Here is a 23487-nt window from a genome sequence, read left to right as displayed (position 1 = left end):
AATCTGGGGATCCATACCCCTTTATCAACCATGGTCTAAGAGATGTTTTCAACTGGTTCTAGTGGCAGAGTGGCTCTCCCAAAACGATATTACTCTTTTAGAATGCTAATTTCGATAATAGTGATTCCCTCCTCCAAAGGGTAAACAGAAATAAACGTTAAAAATTAGTTATCAGTAACAAAGAATATTCAGAAAAAAATTTTAACAAACAGAAAGGTTACTTGTAATTTTTCCATATTTTCAGCAGTGTATTTTCCTCAATCTTCTTCTTTAAGGTGTCATCGAACAAAGAACAAGTTTTATTGTACTAAATACTTTTCACCAAAGGATACTAAAAGAATGTTTTTGGAATAGGGAAAACTCAAGACTCTCAATATTTCCAGATGGCACTGACCGTTATGTTAGAATTTCATTTTCAGAAGACAGCTCAAATTATAGGAATCCATCATACAGACAAACATTCCAGAAAGCTGAGTCATGGAGTGAACAGAACCTTCAAAGTGTTTAAATGCTACAAAATTTGGCAAAGGTCATAGTCTCTTTATGACTACTAAAAATTATATTTGAGAATTTTCAATTATTTTGTGTCATTTTATTCCTGTTCAACCTACTGCTATGTAAAATACATATTAAATTAGAATTTCCTTTTAAAATGCATAAAACTAAAGTTTATTAACAGTGCTTTTTAAAACCAAATTATAAGCATTCACCCTTTTTTAAATCACCCTAATACGTGTCATTTGGGTAGGGGACTATAGTGTTCTGCCACATTCTATCTGTGTAACCTTGGGCAAGATATTTAACCGCTGGCCTCAGTTTTCCAATCTGCAAAACAAAGACGGGGCTAGTAACACCTATTTCACAGGGCTGCTGTGAGGATGAAGTATATGTAAAGCACCTAGCAAAGTGACTCAGCACAAAGTCAGAAATGTTGGTCTCTTCACCTTGCCCCCCCTCTACCTTCATAAGCACAGCACACTAAAACAAAGGTTAGATCAGAAAATCCTTAGAAATGTGAACATGCTGAACTACTTCTTAAGAATAAATAATAATATTTAAAATGCTCTTTTAGAAGTTTGGGGAGAATATAAATTTTTACAAAGAAGTACACAGTCCCTTATGGTATTTAGGACATGTGACACATTCCCAGTTCTACACATATCTAACATTATAAAGAGAATTATACATATGTATTTTTAAAAAGGCACTTATTTTCAAAATACTACGTATGTTACAACCTAAACTACTTGAGATAAATCTAGAATTAAACTGGCTAGAAACCTTACAAAAATACTGTCTTTTGGGATTCTAGCATTTAAACTCTTTGTGCTTTAATTTCCATATACCAAAGCATCAAAACGGAAGATATCCTTGGTATTGAATTCAGTACTTCAGAATAAGTCCCAATCTTATATCCAAACTTTAGGGAGAAATAAAATAAAACATCAAGTCAAGATTACATTACCTGTATATGTTTGGATCCAAAAGCAAGGCAGTATCTTTGGGTAACTTTGATAAATGAACTACTTTAGTTTTTAATTGATGTCGTTCACTTTCATTCACCCATACATCAGGCAGGCTATGAATTAAAAAACAAGTCATTTCTTCATCTCCAAAAAATGGCAAATGCATAATTGTAACTAAAAGCAAGTGGGTCGACTAAAAAATACAGTTTGTGAGCAATGTACTAAAACGTTGATTCATGAAGAATGGAAAGAGGGTATCAAAAGTGCTTATTTTAAAATAAAGAATAAGACATTCAGCATTAATTTCCCATGCTATTAAAACTATTTAACATATAAAATTAATCTATTGTGATGTTGATTTTTAAAATTCTAACATCAATAAAATAACACTACTTTTACAGATTTACCCGTCATATGCCTTCACATTACCCAGCCTTTTCTGCTAATCTGACAGAGCCACCTAGTTTAATGAGCTTCTCAGAAGCCAAGGAAGCTAAACAATCTACCTCAACAGTTGGATGTGGAGTCCCAACTAGGAAATGGTGGGGTTAAATTTCAGGCATGAATTTAGAAATGCATTAGGAATTTCTGGTTGGCAAAATCATATCAAAATCAGAAAAACACATCAGAACATACCGGCTGGCTTTTAGTTCACTGATAGAAATATATTACTTGAGGCTGACTTGATGAAAACCTGACAGCAGGTTTCTTTATTAAGAAATAAGTAAAAAACCCAGATTAAACTCCACTTTGGAAAAAAAAAAAAACACATGTGACTGAAATTCCGAATTCAAAGAGATTTAATCCCATAGGAAAATTCAGATAAAAGCATTCTGATACCTGAGCTAATCAATTTCCAAAATATTAGATATGCAAACATTTTAACTCAATATTTTTAAAAGGAACTATATTTATAAGCTTAATATAAAAACAGTTCTTACAAATCAGAATGAAACAGATGAACACTCATTAGAGGAAAAAGGGGAGAGTAGGGGGAGAAAAAGGACATAATCAATCAATTCACCAAAGAAACAGTTCAAAAACTGCCTTACTTGTAACCAAAGAAATGAAAAATTTGAGAGGATGATAATAGCTAGTTTTGATAATAAGCCAGGGCAATAAACTCTCTAATATAACAGAGTAGGTGGGAATATATATCGGAGCAAACACATATATTCCTATCAAAAACCTTAACATTTTGTATAGTTCATATCAACAGAGAGATTTTCCCTTTATAGTACGGGAAAACGGTTACATTTAATGTTCAACAAAAAGGAGTTAAATAAATTTTATGCAGCCATTTTACGATATTTAGAGTAGCATCAAAGCAGTCCAGGCTGGTGTGTGTGTGCCAACACATATAAGGAGTGTCTCATATTAACGGAAGTTCGATAACCACAGGATGAAAAGAAGTTACAGATTTTTTTACTTTAATATGCTAATGTACACTATGAACTTTCTGAATCTATTTAAGAACTCTTATCTCACCTCAAAACCCACTAACATCTCCTTAGAACAGAGCTTGGAAAACAATTTAATAGAAAAATATTTAATAAAATGACAAGAAAAAATGTTAACCACATATTGCTAATTTTTTTAAAAAGTAAGTATATATAATCAGATCCCATTCAAATTTCTATTCTTCATTGTTTAGGTAAGCAAATCTTTGCCCAAATTTTTAAATTTTTTTAAATAAAAGGAAAATTACATGTGCAATATCTGAATTGAGGATCATCTGTGCCAGAAGTGCTCTAAAAGGGTACTAAAGTTCAAAGAAAAATGTAATGGCTGCTGGACAACTGGTATTTTCTATAAAATACCTTTCATCATGTATTTAAAAATCTTGCAAATTTTTAATAAATGATTTAAACAAAGGAATGACTAAGGCTGCTTGCATACTAATAGGTCATTAAAAATCTTAAAAATGATCACATTCTAAAAATGATTAAAAATTGCTAGCGAGCAGCCATCTCAGATGCATCAGTTGGTCCCAACCCACCTAGAGTAAACGAGAATGAAGAACAACAGACACAAGGGAAGTATGAGCCCAAAAGACAAAAAGGGCCACATAAACCAGAGACTCCATCAGCCTGAGACCGGAAGAACTAGATGCTGCCCGGCTACCAACGACTGCCCTCACAGGAAACACAACAGAGTCCCGAACAGAGCAGGAGAAAAGTAGGGTGCAGAACTCAAATTCTAGTAAAAACACCAGACATAATGGTTTGACTGAGACTGGAGAGACCCCAGTAGACATGGCCCCGGACTCTGTTAGCCCAAAACTAAAACCATTCCTGAGGCCCACTCTTCAGACAAGGATTAGACTGGACTATGGGACATAAAATGATACTCGTGAAGAGTGTGCTTCTTAGCTCAAGTAGATACACGAGACTAAATGGGCAGCTCCTGTCCAGAGGTGAGATGAGAAGGCAGAGAGGGTCAGGAACTGGTTGAATGGACATGGGAAATCTGGGGTGGAAAGGAGAGGTGTGCTGTCACAGTACAGGGAGAGCAACTAGGGTCACATAACAATGTGTGTATAAATTTTTGTATGAGAAACTAGAATTGTAAACTTTCACTTAAAGCACAATAAAATAAAATTTTAAAAAATGCTTCAAGAAGCTTTATTAACAACAACAAAAAAGTTAATGTTTTGGAACTTAAGCCTGGAGCCAGGCACTTGAAGAGCTTTCACAGGTTATCTCTTTACTCTTGACAGTCTCTAAATGTTGTAGTTTAGTATCAGGATCACTTTTCGAGTTTAGTAACTTAAGTAACTTTTGTGCGTAAAATTTTAATAAAAGTAAGAGATCAGTTTATTAACTACATAGTCTTCAAATACTTACATGTCTTCAGGCATCCAATGAAGCAAAAGTTTTATCTTTCCAGAATCTTCTTTTCTCTTAGCTATTACCTAGTAATATGAAAAGGAAAAAAAGAAATCATAAAAACGATTCTTAAAACATTTTAATGTATCATTAAAAAAGCACTTTTAACCGTAATCTAGAACTTTAAGTATTCACACCCTGACCAGAAATTCACCACATCCTATCCTCCCTTGCTTTGCATCACTCAGACTTCTGTCCCTTCCACAAGGTTGAAAGCTCCTTGAAGGAGTAAAGGTTATATCTTTTGTACATCTGCATCATACCACCTAGAGCAGAGTTTAACATAAAATTAACTGATTCAACTTTCGGGAATCTATTTTAATGAAATAAACCTAAATTCAGGAAAACCTCAAAAGTTCAAAGATGCTCCCTTAGAGCACTTCTGGCTGTCCCTCCAAAAAGGAAAGCAAACATCCAATCAGTAAGTCTACTAACTAGTCTCTGAAATACGGATTGTTATCTCCATCCAAGCTGCCATAACCCAGGCTGAGGCCTCCAATCTGGACCTCTCCTAGTCCCCAAAGCCATTCTCCACTCAGTACCCAAATTATCTAAAGCACAAATTCAATATCACTTCGCTGACTAAAACACCTCAAAGTTTCGCCTGAGCACTTAGGATAAGATTATTCTTAGTACGATGAACAAAACCCTTTATGATCTGGCCTCTCCAGCCTCATTTAATTTTCTGCCTTGAACTCTTCCAGCCACATGTCGAGGATGGTTTTCTAACTATGAGACATAAAAAAGCAGCTTTCTCATCTGACCTCCAACTCACCAGATTCAAGCAACACTCTCCAGGTTTTCTGTGCGCTAAGGGTATTAACGTTTTAGAGAAGAAATGGCTACCAAATATCCACTGTACACAGCAGTGAAGCAAAACACATCCTACACTCCTATAACTGAAGATTTGTATCTATGAAACCTAAGTTGAAGACTTGACAAAGGGGGGCCATTAAAAAGGATATGCTACAGATTACAGTAAAAGACTGAGGAGAAAAGTCATAACGTATCTCAAAGATTCATGCAATTGGTAGCTCTGATGGCTTTAAAAATGTCTCCTAGCTATATTTTAAATAATAAAAGCTGCTTAAGGGTGATGACTGAATGACACAATGAAATTTAATGTCACTGAACTGTACATGCAAAGAGTGGTGAAATGGCGAATGTTTTTTTATCTACATATTTACTGAACTAGAAGAATTTAAAAACAAAACTGCAAGCCATCAGACTATTATATACATTATGTTGTTGTGTAATGACTAGTCAATTCTGACTCTTAGTGACCCCAGGTGACACAGTAGAACTGTCCCATAGGGTTTTCTAGGCTGTAATCTTTATGGGATGAGACAGCCAAGTCTTTATCCCATGTAGCCACTGGGTGGGTTTGAACTGCTAACCGTTCAGTTAGCAGCCGAGCACTTAACCGCTGCGCCACCAGGGCTCCATATAAACTCATTGCCATTGAGTCACTTCTGACTTACAGTGACCCTATAGGACAGAGTACAACTGTCCCATAGGGTTTCCAAGGCTGTAAATCTTTATAGAAGCAGACTGCCACATCTTTCTCCCGCAGAGTGGCTGGTGGGTTTGAACCACCGACTTTTCGGTTAGCAGACAAGTACTTAAATTACTGTGCCACCAGCGTGTCCCTGGGCTCCTCATAAACGTGGTTTGTTCAATAAATGTAACTGGGAATCCCAATTAGTATCTCTGTATTCCAAAGTAAAGACTCTGATCCTATATAAAATACACGAGACATTCATTTACATATTCATCTAAAATGCTGAAGGTAAATATACTTCATTTTTTGATTCCTCACTTTGATTTGGGCAATTAAGCCAAACAACTACAGGTCTCTGTTAAGTCAAATAATAATTACACCATTTTCACACCCATCTCCCCATCATCTTCCTGCTTGGAATATGCAGTGTCTGCCTACACTCATGCAGTCATACATACGCTTTTCAATGATATTTTATTGTGTTTTTGGTGAAAGTTTACACAAGCAAATTAGGTTCCCATTTAACAATTACTATACATATTGTTCAGTGACTTTGGTTACATTTTTCACAGTGTGGCAACATTCTCATTAATTCTATTCTGGTTGTTCCATTTCCTTTAATCTAGCTTCTTTGCCTCTCCCCTCATGTTTTCATCTTTGCTTCTCCCAGGTGATATTGTTTATTTTATAAGCCAATCTGTTATTCAGCTGAAAGGTGACCTCAGGGTACAGTTTCAGTTCAAAGTTTAAAGGGTTATCTTAGGGCAACAGTCTTGGGGGTTTCTCTAGTCTCTACCGGTCCAGTAAGTCTGGCCTTTTAAGAATTTGAGTTTTGTTCTATCATTCCATCTGGTACCACCTATTCTGTCCCTGGTCAGAATGGTCAGTAGTGGTAGCCAGGCACCATCTAGTTCTTCTGGTCTCAGTACAGATGAAGATATGGTTCATGAGGGCTGTTAAGTCCTGTAGACTAGTTTCTTCTTTGAGTCTTTGGTTTCCTTCTTTCTTTTTTGCTCCAGATGAGCAGAGACCAATAGTTGTATCTGAGATGACTGCTCGCAAGCTTTTAAGACCCCAGATGCTACTCACCAAAATAGATTGTAGAACACTAACTTTATGAACTATATTATGCCAACTGACCAAGTTGTCCCACAAGACTGTGGTCCTAACTAAGCCTTCAAACCAGTAAATCAATCCTGTGAGGTGTTTAGTTTTATCTAGGAAGTATCCGTAACTGTGCCCCCTATATGCTTTATTATATACATGAAGATATAGTCAGCACACACAAACATGTATATACACATGCCTACAGATACACCTGTACATGCACACGTATATACACACACATTCCTTGCCATTCACATACATGCATACATATCTACCTATGGAATCTCATACATATGTTTTGGTTGTTATTGCTGTTGTTGCAAAATGTTATATAGTATTTACCAAAAACTTCCCTTATGTTTGTGCACGTCTTAGTCATCTAGTGCCGCTATAACACAAATACCACAAATGGATGGCTTTAACAAACAGAAATTTATTCTCTCACAGCCCAGTAGGCTACAAGTCCAAATTCAGGGCATCAGCTCCAGGGGAAGGCTTTCTCTGTTGGTTCTGGAGGAAGGTCCATGTCATCGATCTTCCCTTGGGTCTGGGAGCATCTCAGTGCAGGAACCTCAGGTCCAAAGGATGTGCTCTGCTCCTGGCACTGCTTTCTTGGTGGTATGAGGTCCCCATGTCTCTCTGCTCACTTCTCTATTTTATATCTCAAAAGAGACTGACTTAAGACACTATCTAATATAACTGCCACTAATCCATCTTATTACATCATAGTGATAGAATATCCAACACATAGGGAAATTAATCATATAATACTGGGAATCATGACCTAGCCAAGCTGACAGATACTTCTGGGGGCACAATTCAATCCATGACGTCTTAGTATCATCATCTACCTTGGTCAAGCTGTACACACTTCACCTACATTTGGTACTGCCCTTCCCAGCACCAAAAACAAGTATCACCAGCTAGAGAATGATTTCCCCGCCCTCTCCCTAAACCTAGTAACCACCAATGAATGTTGATTTCTGTATGTATACCTATTCTTGTCTTTTTATAAAAGTGAGATCATACAGTATTTGTACCTTTGTGATTGACTTACTTCACTCAGCATAATATCCTCCAGATTATCCATGTTATATGTCAAGAACTTATCACTATTCTTGACAGCTGTATAGTATTCCATTGTATGTATGTACCACAATTTGCTTATTCATCTGCTGACAGGCACTTTGGCTGTTTCCATCTTTTCTGCTATTGTGAATAATGCTGCAATGAACATGGCTGTGCATATGTCTACTCATTTCACTGCTGCTATTATCTCTAGGGTATATACCTAGGACTGGGATGGCTGGATCATAAGGTATCTCTACTTCTAGCTTTGTGATATCGCGCCATACCTTTTTCCATAGTTGCTGTACCATTTTACAATCCCACCAGCAGTGGATAAGGGTTCCTGTCTCCCCACAACCTCGCCAGCAAATTTGTTTTGTTTTGATCAGTGCCTTTTTTTGTGGGGTGAGATGGTATCTCATTATAGTTTGATTTGCATCTCTCTAATGACCGATGATTGTGAGCATCTTTTCATGTGTTTGTTGGCTGCTTAAATGTCCTCTTTGACAAAGTACCTGTTCATGTCCTTTGCCTATTTTTTAACTGGATTGTTTGTCTTTTTGTGTTGAGTTGTGAAAGTTTTCTATATATTTTAGAAATTGGACTCTCATAAGATATGTTGTTCCCAAAGATTTTTTTCCCAGTCTGTAGGTTCTATGTTTACTCTTTTGATAAAAGTCTTCTGATGAGTATTAAATATTTAATTTTTAGGAGGTCCGAATTATCTGTCTTCCGTTGTTTGTGCATTTGTAGTTGTATATGATAATCTATTTCTGAAAAAAAAAATTAGGCCCCATAGTTTCATTTCTATGTCATCTTCCAGAACTTTACAGTTCTAGCTTTAACATTTAGGTCTCTGATCCATTTTGAGTTGGTTTTTGTGTACAGTGTGAGGTACGAATCCTGTTTCGTTTTTCTCCAAATGGACGTCCAGTTTTGCCAGCACCATTTGTTAAAGAGACTGTTTCTTCCTCACTGAATGGACTTTGATCCCTTGTCAAAAATCAGCTGCCCAAAGATGGATGTATTCACTTCTGGGTTCTCAATTCTATTCCACTGGTCTATGTTATTTGCCATTGAACCAGTACCAGGCAGTTTTAATTACTGTGGCTGTACAGTATGTTTTGAGATTGGGAAGTGTGCGGCCTCCTACTTAGTCTTCTTCCATACTGCTTTGGCTATTCGGGGCCTCTTTTCTTCCCATGGAAACCCTTGTGGCACAGTAGTTAGGTGCTACAGCTGCTAACCAAAAGGTTGGCAGTTCCAATCCACCAGGTGCTCCTTGGAAACTATGCAGCAGCTCTACTCTGTCCTATAGGGTTTGCTATGAGTCAGAATCGACTCAATGGCAACTTTTTTTTTTTTTCTCCTTTCCATATAAAGTTGGTGATTAGTTCTTCCCATTTTTTGGTAAAGAATGTCATGTTGGTATTTTGGATTGGGATTGCATTATATTATCCATAGATCGCTTTGGGTAGTATTACATATACTTTTTAAAACACACACATTATCATCTCTTCTTCCTCTACCACCAATCTCAATGATGGCTTTAGTGTCCCTATTATATGTCCCCCAGATGCTGGGTGCTTACTCTATAGCAGCATATATTATGCTATACTGTCATTGATTTATATGTCTATTTTCCCCCCACAGAATGTGGAATATTGCAAATCCAGAGTCCACCACAGGTACGGACCCAAAATATTTGCAATGTAATGGAGAATGTAAATAAATAATGATAATGGAATATTATACAGTCATTTGAAATTAGATTAGCAAATGCTAAGTAAAAATGCTACTAACATGAAATTAAATGGTACACAGTTGTGCAATGAGGTACACTTAAAATCTGTACTATTCTATGTAAATCAAACTTTTAAAAAGTAAAAGAAATTTATCAAGAAAAGAGATAACCTAAAGAATGGGAGAAAATATTTACTAACCATTTATCTGATATGGGTTTAATATCCAGATTATGCTTTTGGGTGGGGGGGACGACTCTACAACCGAACAACAACAACAAAAAAATTTAAAAATAGGCAAAGTACTTGAACAGACATTTCTCCAAAGATCTACAAAGGGCAATTAACACACGAAAAGATGCCAAATTGTTATTAGTCATTACGGAAACGCAAATCAAAGCCACAATGACATACCACTTCATCTACTAGTATTACTACTACCGAAAAAAAAAAAAAAGAAAAGAACAAGTGTTAGCAAAGATGTAAAGAAGCTGGAACCCTCCTGCATTGGTAGTGGAGATGCAGAATTATGTAGCCACTGTGGAAAACAGTTTAGTGGTTCTTCAAAAAGTTAAACATAGCATTACCATATGACCTAGCAAATTCCATTCTAGGTACACACTCAAAAGGCTTGAAAGCAGGGGCTCAAACAGATATCTGCACACCAGTGTTCACTGAAGCATTAGTCACAACAGCCAAAAGGTGAAAATAACCAAACTGTCCATCAAGAGATGAACAGATAAGCAAAATTCGGTATATATATGGAATGGAATATTACTCAGCCGTAAAAAGAAATGAAGTTCTGATAAATGCTATGACAGGAACTTTGAAAAACATTATACTGAATGAAATAAGCCAGGCACAAAAGGATAACTATTACATGATTCCACTTATATGAAATATCTAGGATGGGTAAATGCATAGAGGCAAAAGTGGTTACGAGGTGCTGGGGGGAGAGAGGAATGAAGAATTACCATTGAAGGAGAACTGAGTTTCTATTTAGGGTACAAAAACTTTTGGAAATGGATAGTGGTGGTGGTTGCACAAACATGGTGAATGTAATTAATGTCGAAGAATTACACACTTAAAATGGCAAATGTTTTGTTGTATGTTTTACAACAGTACCACAATACTGTGGTATATACATACCACATTATATATTTTACCATAATAAAAAAAAATTGTTTTAAGGTAGAAAAACTTATGTGCAATATTACCCCAAACTAAAAGGTAGTTTTGTCTGGCAATGAGATCATGGTGTAGAGCTTTTCCTTCTACTTTTCTTTATTCTTCATATAATCTTAATCACTTAATTTTTTTAACCACCTCTTCTCAAATTCACTTTTAATCATATATAAAGAGAAAATAAGGAATTGAAGAAGCTTTATAGCACCAGGCACTAAAGTAATTAAGGGACTGAAAATACCATTTGTTTTACTAAATTTAGCTATACTGTAGTTTAGTGGTACTGCCAAACAATCATCTGTCTTGGTTGAAATATTTTTAAAGGATAAATAGTAAAGAAAAATACTGCTGGAAAGGAAAAAGTCTCTACTTTACCACTTAAGGCATTTGTTGTTTGCATGGGGTGTTTTTTTTGTTGTTGTTGATTTGTTTAATTTTAAATGAAATATTAGCCAATCAATCTTAAAAGTCCAATTTCAAGGAATCCTAATTTAAACAGTGGATCAACCTAAACAAAAAATCCTATATTGCAGTTTAAGAAAACCAACATACTTGCCACTGATTATCAGATTCCCAAAATTAAGTTTATGCTTAAATTAAACATAGATCAAAATGGTGTTTTGTAACTCTTACACAATTTCATACTCTAAGTCTGAATTTTTTTTACCTAGTTTAAGTTCCAAACTGACAAAAATAATGCTATAATGTCATCTCAAAAATAGCTTAGAACTCTGACAGTAGTAAGTAAATCAGCACTTCAAACACTTTCTCTGTCCATTATTTAAAAACCTTTATTAAAACCATTACTTAAAACTCCATTACTAAATAAATAGTTTAATTCAAGACTCTGCAATGAGATTTAAAGTCCAAGAAAAGATCTGGAGATGCTGAAGCAAAATAACCCTATAACAAGATAAGCTATAAAAACAATGCAACCCCACCGAGCACAGCAAGCAAAATGACTGGTTACTAGGACTCTGCTGACCTCTTCTGGAAAAGGCTCGAAAGAAAATGTTTCAGTTAAAAAAATAAGACATCACACACACATTTGCAAACCGTGTCACAGGAATCATTACCAGTATTTCCTATAAAAGCAATTTGATAACTAGAAAAATTAAAATTTGCAGTTAGTACTGAGTACATTTACTACTCATTTCTTTTTAACAGAAACTGCCTCCATCTAAACCTTCGCAGCCATGGCACTTCATGGACCTTGCTCACCTAGCCCCTTTTCCCATCTATATGGTGCCCAATGAAGGCCTTTTCCCAGTATGGACGTTTCTTCCATCCACCTTCCTTTCTCAGCAAAATGGGTCTTCAGATCACACTCCATCGGTGACCTTTTCTCAGTTTAGGTACCTCTCCCTCTCCAATTGCACTTAGTGATATCAAATCACTCTTTATTCTTTAGCTTTTTAATTCATGCCATACATAAGCATATACATGATACATAAGTATCACGCTGTTAAGTCTTCTCAAACGTTTTCTACAGCTAGAAAACCGATATTCATGGATTACTCTGACCCTGGGTAATTTTTTAATTTTGTTTCATCTCCTAGTAACATCTATTCCTCCCATGGTGATCCTAAAGATTGCACCAAAGGATGTGCTCTAACAAAAGCATAGGAAAGTTGGTGCTTCACTGTTTTAATCATTACTTATCATCATCACCACTATTTTCTTAGATGCAGATACTTGCTCATTACTAGATCCCATTTAATCAGATCCATTGTTGTTTAAATCATTAAATATTTGGTGGCCCTAACTTCAGTCTTTTGACTTTTCTCCTTTCTATCTATACCCAGTTCCTAGGTGATCTCATCCAGTCTCATACCTTTAATACCATCGATATGCTCAAAACTCTCAGATTTGTATCTGTAGTCCACCCCTCTCCTCTGATCTCCAAATCCTTACATCTGCCTACGAGTCAAAGTCACAAGCCTGTAACTTAACGTATCCAAATTTGAGCTCTTGATACTCCTCCCTCCTCAACACAGTCTTCCCCATAGCTATTAATGGCAACTCCATCCTAACATTTGCCCAGGCAAAAACCCTGGCATCATCTTTTCCTCTCATTCTCAAATCTGAAATCTGATCCACTGATGAATCTTGGCACCATCTTCAAAAATATCCAGAATCTAGTCATTTCTCATAACCTCTACTGCAGCCATTACACTCCTGATATACTGAAATGACTAATGCCCCTTTTCCCCACCCCACCCCACCGCCTTACAATCTGTTCTCAACACAGAAATCAAAGTGAGTACAGGTAGTTCCCGGCTTACAAGGGCGTTCCATTCAGACAACTCCGTCATAAGTCGGTTCTGAGGTAAGCTGAAGACAGTTTAAGTCCCCTGGTTACCAGCGTCACACTTAATGACAATACGTACTTGCCCTTTAATATTTTGTAAATCTGCCCACACTTTGAAACCATCGAACCAACCCCTACTCGAAACAAATTCTTCATCACAATCACCTTCACTTGCTGCTTGTGCAGTTTTCAAATCGTTGAAAAGTTTTCAAGCCTCTCCCTGCACTCAAGTTAAGGCTAAGTAAGAACTGTATGCACCTGTTCAATTCACCTACAAACTCGACTTAAAGACAAACACTGAGGAATGGATCTTGTTCATAACCCGAGAACTGCCTGTACTTCTAGTGTTCATTACTACTGCCTTTTATTTTAAGTATCTTTATAAATCCTATTTTTGTCTTTGGGGGTTGGAAACATAAACATCTGCGAGTGAACATCTGAGAATGATAACATCAGCAAATTACGTTGCAACAGTGTATGTAGTACATATTGCTAATGATAAGATAGATGTACATTAAAACCAAAGGACGAAAGAACAGAATAGTGAGTTTTCTAGGACAGAGAGTGGAGGCAGGGATGAAATGCAAAGCTACCAGGAAACTTCTGAGAATGAAAAGAAATGTTCTGCATCGTAACCGTGGTGGTGGTTTCACAGGGGAGTACAAGTGTGAAAACTCAGACATGTATCTTTTAAATGGGTGTAATTATTACATATAAATTATACCTCAATAAATTATTTTTTTTTAAAAATCTAAATCAGACCATGCCTACTCAAATTCCTTTAATGGCTTCCAATCACACACAGAATAAAAGTCAAAGTCTTCCAACAGGGTACTTCCAAGTACCTCTTATCTCACACACTGCCTCATTCACTCCATCTAGACCCACAGGCCTCCTATTTTTCAAGCATGCCAGGTATATTCCCACCTCAGAACATTATACTTGATCTTTCCTCTGCCTAAGATGCTCCTCCCCATAAAAACTGAATGCCTCATTTTACTTTATCTTGTTTATTGTGTCTCTTCAACTAGAGTGTGGAAATGTTTTTTAAAAAAAAATCTGTTTTGTTCACTGTTGCATTATCAATACCTGGCACACAGGTGCTCAACATTTAAATGAATGAACAAATTAGCCCTGTCTAATGCCACACTCTGGGCTTGGTGATTACATCTTCCAAAACCAAAACCAAAACCCGTTGCTGTTGATTCCAACTCCTAGCGACCCTACAGGACACAGCAGAACTGTCCCATAGGGTTTCCAAGGAGCAGCTGGTGGATTCCAACTGCCGACCTTTTGTTCAACAGCCAAATGTTTAACCACGGTGCCACCAGGACTGACCTTAAAAAAAAATTATGTACCTACCACAGTATAAACTTGTATCATCAAACTTCAAAGGAGAACTTCAATCATCACTGCTGAGCAAGACCCTAATGTTGCTGAATCCTAACAAAATTCTCAAAACAGCCATCTTAACTCTTTCTTGTCTTTGTCTTGAAACCCTGTAATTTTTTCTTCCCAACTCTCACCCTTATTTAGATATCTTTATTTCTTGTGTTCTCTGAGATGCGCCTTTGCTCAAACCCAAAATCACACCTCTCACGTCTTCCAATCTGAGAAAAGGTTCCCTTTCCTCTATATATAATTTTCCACCTCCTAGTTGCCTTTGATTCCCCATCTTAAATTCTTCACTCTCTCCTCATATCCTTACCTGACTTATCTCCAACATCCGTAATTCTACACTGTATATTAAAAAAACCTGCCTAGAGTTTACTGACACCTAATTATTGTACTATTTTCTAACTTCCTTTCAATACCACACTTTTCAGTTTAAAGAGGCTGAGGGTAGAGGCCCATAAACTCTAGAAAATGTTAACATTCAACTACCACAACTATACTATGTCACACTGGAAAAGGCACATAACCTCTCAAGCCCCTAGTTTCTTCATGTGAAAATTTGAGTCAGGCCACAGTGGTAGCTGTGTGATGACTAAAACTCTTCCAATTTAATTTTATCATGATATATTTAATGACTGGCCTTACACTATTGTCAAGCATGCCTCCATTTAAATTTATTCCATAAAGAAAATCTACCATTGGTTATTTACCTGGTACATTCAATGGGTCTTATAAATTACATTTCCTAGAGTTCAGTCCAACCCAGAGTGAGGTATATATTACATAACAATGAAATACTATGAGGTTTCCTCTTTCAACATTCCTTACTCATGTCTAGTAGCTGTGGTATTTTACCATTCACATCCTATGGTCGTTATCCACAAAAACATATCAAAACAAAATTTCTGTATCTTTAAGACAAAAATCTACCCACACATCAGACTGTTATAACAGCAAGCAGGTAATCACTTTTGTGTTTAATATAGAGCTAAATAAAGAAGGTAAGGCAAATATGTAAGAAATCGACAGGAACAGGGAGAACAATCAAGATAAATGTGTACATTAAAATGAATAGGTAAAAATAACAGAAAAGCTAAAATAATTGGGAGGGAAAATGTAAGAAAACTTCGTTATAAAAGATTAAAAAATAAAAAAAACAGCTTCAAACCAGATACTGATATGAATATTGATCCCTTATGTTTAAATTCTCATGCATTTTGACTGAAAAACAAAAGTAACTCAAATTTAGTACATTTTATGTTTCAACAGACAAAATTAATCTCTTTTCCAGGAATTCAAATAACCAAGAGAATCTGGTCTACAGTCCACCCCTGCTAACTTACTTACATCAAATTTAAAGATTACTAGATAATAAAACGGCTAAGGCGCATGGGAAGAAAGAACAACTCCCTATTAACTCCTAGTTAATCAAAATATAAACTGTATTTATTACTCTTCCAAATTTGGTACTTCTTTTATGTTCAACAGCATAGTCATTCAACAAACATACTACACTTAGGATACCTAAGTGGTTAGAAAACAGATAAACACCTCCACCCCGAGGCTCTAACGCTATGACCGTTATCTTACCTTCTGTTTAACTTACATGAACTTTGCATGCATATGCTGAAGTGGGGTGAGAGACGTGAGGGTACAAGCTGCACACACAGGGGTGTGAAAGAAACTTTTTAGAGCTAAAAGGAGTCTAATGTTCTAATTTTACAAATGAGAAAACCAGAGGTCAGAAAAGACACCTAGTTTATCTAAGGTTAGAGCCTGGTCTTCTAATGTCTAGTAGCCCAAAGCCATTTCCACTATATGACATGCCACCCCGGTATTCCAAATAGCTGTTGACTAAAAGCTAAGATATTCAAATTAATCATAAGTCTGTAATTGTGGGAAATATATGCTTAACAATCAATATTACAATTTAATTCTTAAAATACTGATAAAGGAAAAAGTTTTACTTATGATTTTTGTTAAAACGTATTTTCTTAGATTTTGAGCAATTTAGAAATGATTGTGAAAGTCAGAATACACTTTTTTGCAAACCTCTATATATAAATATAATTTTTAAAAAAAGAATACTTACAGTACTATGAAAAACAACACTGTGCCCCTTCCCTAAACTTTCTATATGAGCTGAGAGGTTAAAGCATATGGCTCGATGTCTTATCGCATCCAGTGTTTGTGCGTCGAAGAAATCATGTGGTCGTGCTGAAAGTCAACACAAAAGAGGTAAAAAAATATTTAGAAAAATGTAACAATCTGCCAAAGAGCTGAATAGTCTGTTTTCCACAAAAATAAGTAATAAAGATTGGAATAATCAATTAACAAATACCCATGTCTCATGTTTAAATTCAAGATATTCTTTGCTTTCAAAAAGTTAAGTATAGCTGAACAGACAAAAATGTACAAAAGAATTCCAACTAGTGAATGAATGTGGGCTAATTCTGCCCACTGGCATATGAGGTTCTAACCTCAGACCTCATGATTCTCCAATTCAGCCACTATCTTTTCATGTAATTCTATTTTTTGCTTCAGCATCTCTCCTGAGCTCCAGTCCTGCATTTCCAACAAGACGAACATCTCGTTCTGTGTGCCACACTGAGATCACACACTCACCATGGCCAAAAACAGGAAATACATCTCATGAACATTCTATATTAATACACAATCAAAATTCTTATAAATCTGACCAAGTGCTAATACTGCTTTAGAGTTTTGTGACAAGTATTTTTTTGATTACCAGGAGTTTTCTAACAATGATATAAGAAAATTATGAACACATTTTTGAACGCCAACGAACCCACCAAATATTCTATTTAATTCCCAGCTCTACTAGTTACCCGTTGTGTGACTTTGGGCAAATTGCTTACTTTAGAGACTGTTTCCTTATTTTTAAAATGGAAGTATCATACCAGCTATAGATTGATGTTATTAAATAAAACAAATGCATTTGAAAAATGCCTTGTAAGTCATAAAGTAGTTTATATTAATGAGGTTAAGCGACTTTTTAAAATAATAAACTTTTTCAAAAACCTAGAGTAGGCAATCTTTTAGTGTGATCACAACAAGGTTACACATTAAAGATTTAATTTGGTAAGAGTGTTTTTCAGATTTCATTTTCATCCCACTAAACAATACTATAAATTGTGCCACTCTTATTCCTAATAAGTTGCTCAAAATAAAGAAAATCGGTTGATTATTTTTAAATTGTGAAACTTCATGATACATGTAATTTCTGAAGATCGTCTGTAATTGAAAATACTGTTAACAATAAAAGAAGTGGCTTGATTTCCTGGTATACCATATTCTAAATCACATGCAAGCTGATTTACCACACTATGGTTATTCACGGGGTTCTCAGAGTATCTACACAAATGCACCAGAGCTTTTGTGGAGAGCCAATTTCACCAGCTGACGCATTCAACAGGACACAGCTAAATATACTTCTTTTCTCACCGGATTTTTCCTCAAGAGGAAATAAGTAGAACATCACCTAGTAACAAGCTATCAGAAGCCACAAGACCAGGAATGCAATACCAATGGAAAACCAGAAAGAAAAAATATTTGACACTTTTTAGGGAGAAAAAGCAGCAATTTTACCTAATGCTCAAACAAATCCCCTTCCTGTTAAATCTATGGCTACTGGGAAAAGTGTGTACTTTCTCTATGTTATCCAAAGGAGAAGGATAAGCACTTACAGAAAACAGTAACAGTTCACCCCTCTAAGTCATGCCAATCAGCCATTCTCATTAAAGATTTAAATACAGAAGTCGTCATTTTAATTAAATTCATAATAATAAAAGGTGGGGTGAAACTTCAAAATCTATCCATTCAGACCTTAACCATGGCCTCTCCACTGTTATAGTCTCAAGAATACCAAACTAGAACAGTAATCTCCAAAGCAGGCATGTACCATGATTCATTAAAGGAAGAAAATAATACCACTTTCATTTATTTTTCCATCTCATCCTTATTACAATATTCCTTCTTGGCAATTGTTTTACAATGTGCATTAGTAGTATTACCTGTTTACAATGTACAAACACACATATTAGGATCGTGTGCCAGATATTTTTTAAACTGATAAGGATATAATCAAATATCTTTGAAAACCACAAAAATTGAGACCCTATTTCCTGTGGTTCAGAACCATACATATTATGTGATTTTTCCCCCTTAGGTATGATAATGGTATTGTAGTTACGTACAAGAATATTTTCATTCTTAGAAGATGCATTCTTAAGTATACTGCATGAACACTCAAGGTGGCTGGAAGTTACTTTCATGATTCAGGACCAAGGGAGTGTATGTGTGTATGTACGCATGTGTGTGGAGATAAGCAAACGTGGCATAATATTAAGAATTGGTGAGTCTAGGTGAACAGTATACAAGGTACTATTCAGTGTACTATTCTTTCAATTTTTCTTTGAAGTTTATCAAAATAAAAGAAATTTATGTTGAAATGGCAAGTGTTTTGTTAAAGTTTTACAATAAAAAATAAATTTAAAGACTTTTATCAAACAAATTTATGCAGTTCTTTTTACAATGTACTTTTTCCTTACATTAAAATGATCACATGGCCTGTCTTTCTAGCTAATACTGGCAAAAACACATTTGTCATCCAAAGCAGCCATATACTGAAGTAGGCACTGGTGCTCCATTTCTAAGCCAGGACTGGGTATTTAACTGATCCTATCTTCTTTTTACAAGAATAGAGTAGCAAACTATTTAAGTACTGCCAAATGGTTACGGTCAAAGAGTCAGTAAATTTAAATGATTACTGTGCATACACTGAGACTAAAACAGTAATGAGGTTAAATGAAACAGGTGGGAAAGTTATCCTCCGTTTTCAGTATCATATTGTATTTTTATGCAAACAACATGCATCTTCTACGTGTATTTGCCAATTGCACCCTACCCCACGAGGTATTTTCGTAAGTATACTATGCTAATTTTTGTACAGCAACATATAAAAAAAATTAGCATAGCATGCTAATGAAAATACCTGGCGGGGGAGGGCACAGCTGGCAAACACATGTAGGTGTGCATTATTTGCATAAAAATATGGTATTTAGTAATTTTCAGTTTGCAACTGCAAACTACTCAAATTTTCAAATAAAATGATAAAGATGTTATTTCTGTTTATAAATGGAAGTTAAAAGGAAAATGAGATTCATATAACCTAAATTCACTTAACAGTCAACTTTGAAGAAAAATAAATATGTCTGTTTTAACAACACACTTAAGACAGAATGAAGATTTTAGGACAGCTTATTTTTTACTTGTGGTTTGTTCATTTGTCTATTATAGCTTTGCAGTAACAAAAAAATCTTAACGTTTTTGAGACTAGCTTTATTAGTGTCTGAACTATTACTAGACTGGATTAGCGTCTGGAGTCTCTTTCTTCTATACTCTAATCAAACTCCAAGGGAAAGGGTTAGAGGTAACTGACTTTTCTTTTCTCTCTAGCTCACCCTTGCAAACAGACTGTCTGCCAGCGACAGCTCCACTCATTCATCCACTCGTTCATGTCCTCTTCATTCACACTTACTCATTCAGGACACACTGAAGTAGCCAGCGGGCACTAAGAACCAGACACTGAGTTTCAAAGTCAATCCCTGCCCCTAGCATTTACAAGTCTTTTCACCTAATTTTTTTATATCCTCAATAGCAAGGATACCTCTCAATCCGGTAATTAAGCAAATACTCATTGTACGTATGTGTTACAATATAAGTGATGAGACACAGACGATATTCAAATCTTTTTATTATTCACACACACTGTTTTGAAGTACATAGGTTACTTAACTTCAGGTGAAATTACTTGGTTTTCACCTTTAACAAGTTCAAATTTTCAAAAACTTTTCTAGAAACACCAACATTATATTTTAAATTTACCTAATTCCATATGAAGTCTGTATTCTAATTCCACATTTATTTATACTCCTTTACCCCCTACAGATAAAACATTTATCTCTAAATTCTCACACTGATAGACAGGTTTCGTACCCGTTTATTACTGTTGAGAGAAACACATAAGCAGAGTTGAAGAATGGTAAAACTGGATTTGCATGAAAGCCCAAGACATAAACAAAAGCCATCTAATACAGATTTTCTTAACTGAAACACTTACGTAGTGAGCGTCGTCTTTTGTTCTTTAATTTTCTCCTTTTGTTCATTCCAGCTTTAGAAGGAGATTCTTCTTTGGCCTTTGGCTGGCTAGAAACTTTTGAGGAGTTCTGCTGACTGAAGTGTGTGGGTACATGGCGAGCTAGCCCTCCCTGAGAAGCAAAGCTGGCATTGCAGCCACCAACAACACACTAAAAGAAAATAAAAGGGAAAAAGGCGGTCAAGAATGCTGTGTAGGAAATGAATAGAATATGAACAAACGGAATTATTTATTTTCCGAAGTAAATCAGTAATGCAATAGAACTAATTCCAGACCCAAGGAACCTAAAGTAAATGTGAAAAAGTGACTTCCATTTCAAAGTGAAAGCAGAAAAATTTGATCTAGCACTATCAGTCTCAATTAAGGTCAATTCTGCCTCTCAGAGGATACTTGGTAATGTCATTTTTGGTAGTCACAACTGGGTGGGGAGCTACTGGCATCTAATGGGTAGAGAGATGCCAGGGATCCTGCTAAACATCCTTCAATGCACGGGACAGCTCCCCTTCCCCCACAACAATGAATTGTATGACCTAATACGGCAACAGGGTCAAAGCTGAGAACCCCTGATGTAGGATGACATCCTAGAGAGTGAAGATGCTTTCTGCACCTTCACCTTGTAGTGTAGCAATGGAGCAAGACAAATAAGGGATGGGAACAAATCAAGTATTTTCTGTCTTGAACTGCAGTTAGATTTCAGGATTAAACATATTTTTATTCACATATACAGATAAAATCTCATTATCAAGACACAATAGGATAACCTGCCAGCATGCAGACTAAACATGGCCAAAGTAACCCATGATCTTTCTAACTGTTTCTCCTTATCCCAACACCAGCGGCTCGGGCCCCAACCATCAGACTTTCTCACTTAATCTATATAAAGGCTCCATCATTCTCCAATCACCCAAGCTCTAAAATATTCACTATGACTCCCTCTCCCAAATTACAGACAAGTCTTCAGTTACCAAGATACAAAATTCACATAATTTGAAAGCAGAAAGGGATCATCAGGGACTAGTCTAACCCTCTTATTTTATAAGTAAACATTAAGTTACCCAAGGTAACACACATTAGGCAGAGCTGGGAAAAAAACTCACATGTCAAGATTCACCAAGGTTACTAATCTCTCCACAATACACAAGACAAAAATAGTGGTCTATTACCTTCCCAGAAAAATCCAGTTTTGAATTAATCACTTTTCTAAGAGAAGCAATCAAGTTTTTGTACCAAAGAATTAGATATTCTGTCAATTACTTGGATTCCGGATTTTTTATCACTTTTATCTTAACATACATGCGACTTCAAAACCTTCAGCAGCCTCCCTACGTTCTACAGTTATAACAGACAGAAATATTAACTTCTAAAGAATTTTCATGTAAAGTTAAACTATTGGATTTAGCCTCTCTCACAGAGAGGACTTGGGCTCAGAACTGGCCTTATGCAGTCTTCTGTAAGTTCCATTAAATACTGCCTCCTCAGCACTCTGTACTTGCAAGATTGAGAAATCCAAGTTAACTACCCAGGTCAACTAAGCAGGTCAGCTATTCCAATAATAAATGAAGGACACTCAGATATCACTAGAATTACAATACACAAATTAGCTAAAGTGTGTGATTTCTGGTTAGATCCTAGGAAATAATTTTGGCAGGTCTTCTTACAATTGAATCTAATTAAACACAATTTTCTAAAATAATCCCCAAACAGCAAAATCCATAGCTATATGAGTAATAACTTTTCTAGATAATATCACAGACAATCTACGTATCTCTAGGTTCTTACTTTCAGTAGAGGCAACTCTACCACTTTAAACTTCTAAAAACACAACACAACCCTCTATTCATAGAAATCATAACTTTCTTCACAAAGTCTCCCTGAATCTGCCCAAATGGAAAGAAGCTAATCCTCCTTTGAGGATAACCTCATACTTTTAGTTTATCTAGACACTTATCTTAACTCACCCTTTCCGTGTATTTTGAAGGCAGAAATGTACTTTTATGAGTATCTAGAATCCCAGAATCATCTTGTATATAATAAATATTTCAAACTATATTAACAGAACTGAAAAGCCATGTGCTTACAGACACTGATAAAACTGATCTGGCTAAAACATTTCACAGCAAGCTACTTACATAGTACCATTAGTAAATATCCTATTTATTTTGACATACCAGAGACATTTCAGGGACTCTAATGGCACTCATTATCATTACTACCTACCATTATTAAACAGGTAACAATGGAACTAAGCAATTAAATTATTTCATCACCCACCTCAGTGAAAGATACAGTTAATATCACTCATTATGTCCAATAACAAAAGGACATCAATTACTGCAATCTTCCTGTATACACAACTATAAGCTGCCTATGATAATGGGACTAGAACAGTTTAAGTCTGGTTCAATAAAGTTTCTTATTTCTTTATCAGCAGCAATTAAGCTAGGTTCTTGATTTCAAAACATCTAAAAGGCTTGGCTATCCCAAGTATTAGGCTTAAAAAAAAAGGCTGAGTCTTTCAAATACTATTATATCACAATAACAAGTTATTCAAGTCTATAAATAGTATTAAAAGAGTCAATCATGTTGAGCTTTACACTAGTTGCTGAAGAAAAGTTACATTAAATAAATTAACTCAAGGCAACTAAA

General features: G+C 35.7%; 1 protein-coding gene across 2 annotated transcripts in view; it reads right to left on the bottom strand.

Moving 5' to 3' along the window:
• AEBP2 (AE binding protein 2) overlaps positions 1–23487 on the bottom strand; it is a 76768-nt gene that overhangs the window by 5485 nt on the left and 47796 nt on the right. Inside the window, exons 4-7 of one of the 2 annotated variants that reach the window (XM_023725184.1) lie at positions 20806–20992; positions 16756–16880; positions 4313–4380; positions 1466–1579 (exon numbers count right to left, since the gene is read on the bottom strand). In XM_023725184.1, the coding sequence (XP_023580952.1) occupies positions 1466–1579; positions 4313–4380; positions 16756–16880; positions 20806–20992 (494 nt within the window). Of the gene's footprint in view, positions 1–1465; positions 1580–4312; positions 4381–16755; positions 16881–20805; positions 20993–23487 lie in introns of those variants that run through there. The other variant, XR_002822923.1, reaches the window with a different exon arrangement.

Source organism: Trichechus manatus, unplaced genomic scaffold (assembly GCF_000243295.1).
Source record: "Trichechus manatus latirostris isolate Lorelei unplaced genomic scaffold, TriManLat1.0 scaffold00289, whole genome shotgun sequence".
In the NCBI taxonomy this organism is placed as follows: Eukaryota; Metazoa; Chordata; class Mammalia; order Sirenia; family Trichechidae; genus Trichechus; species Trichechus manatus.
Note: the sequence above shows the minus strand (reverse complement) of the source record. Positions and strands in the feature narration are given on the sequence as shown.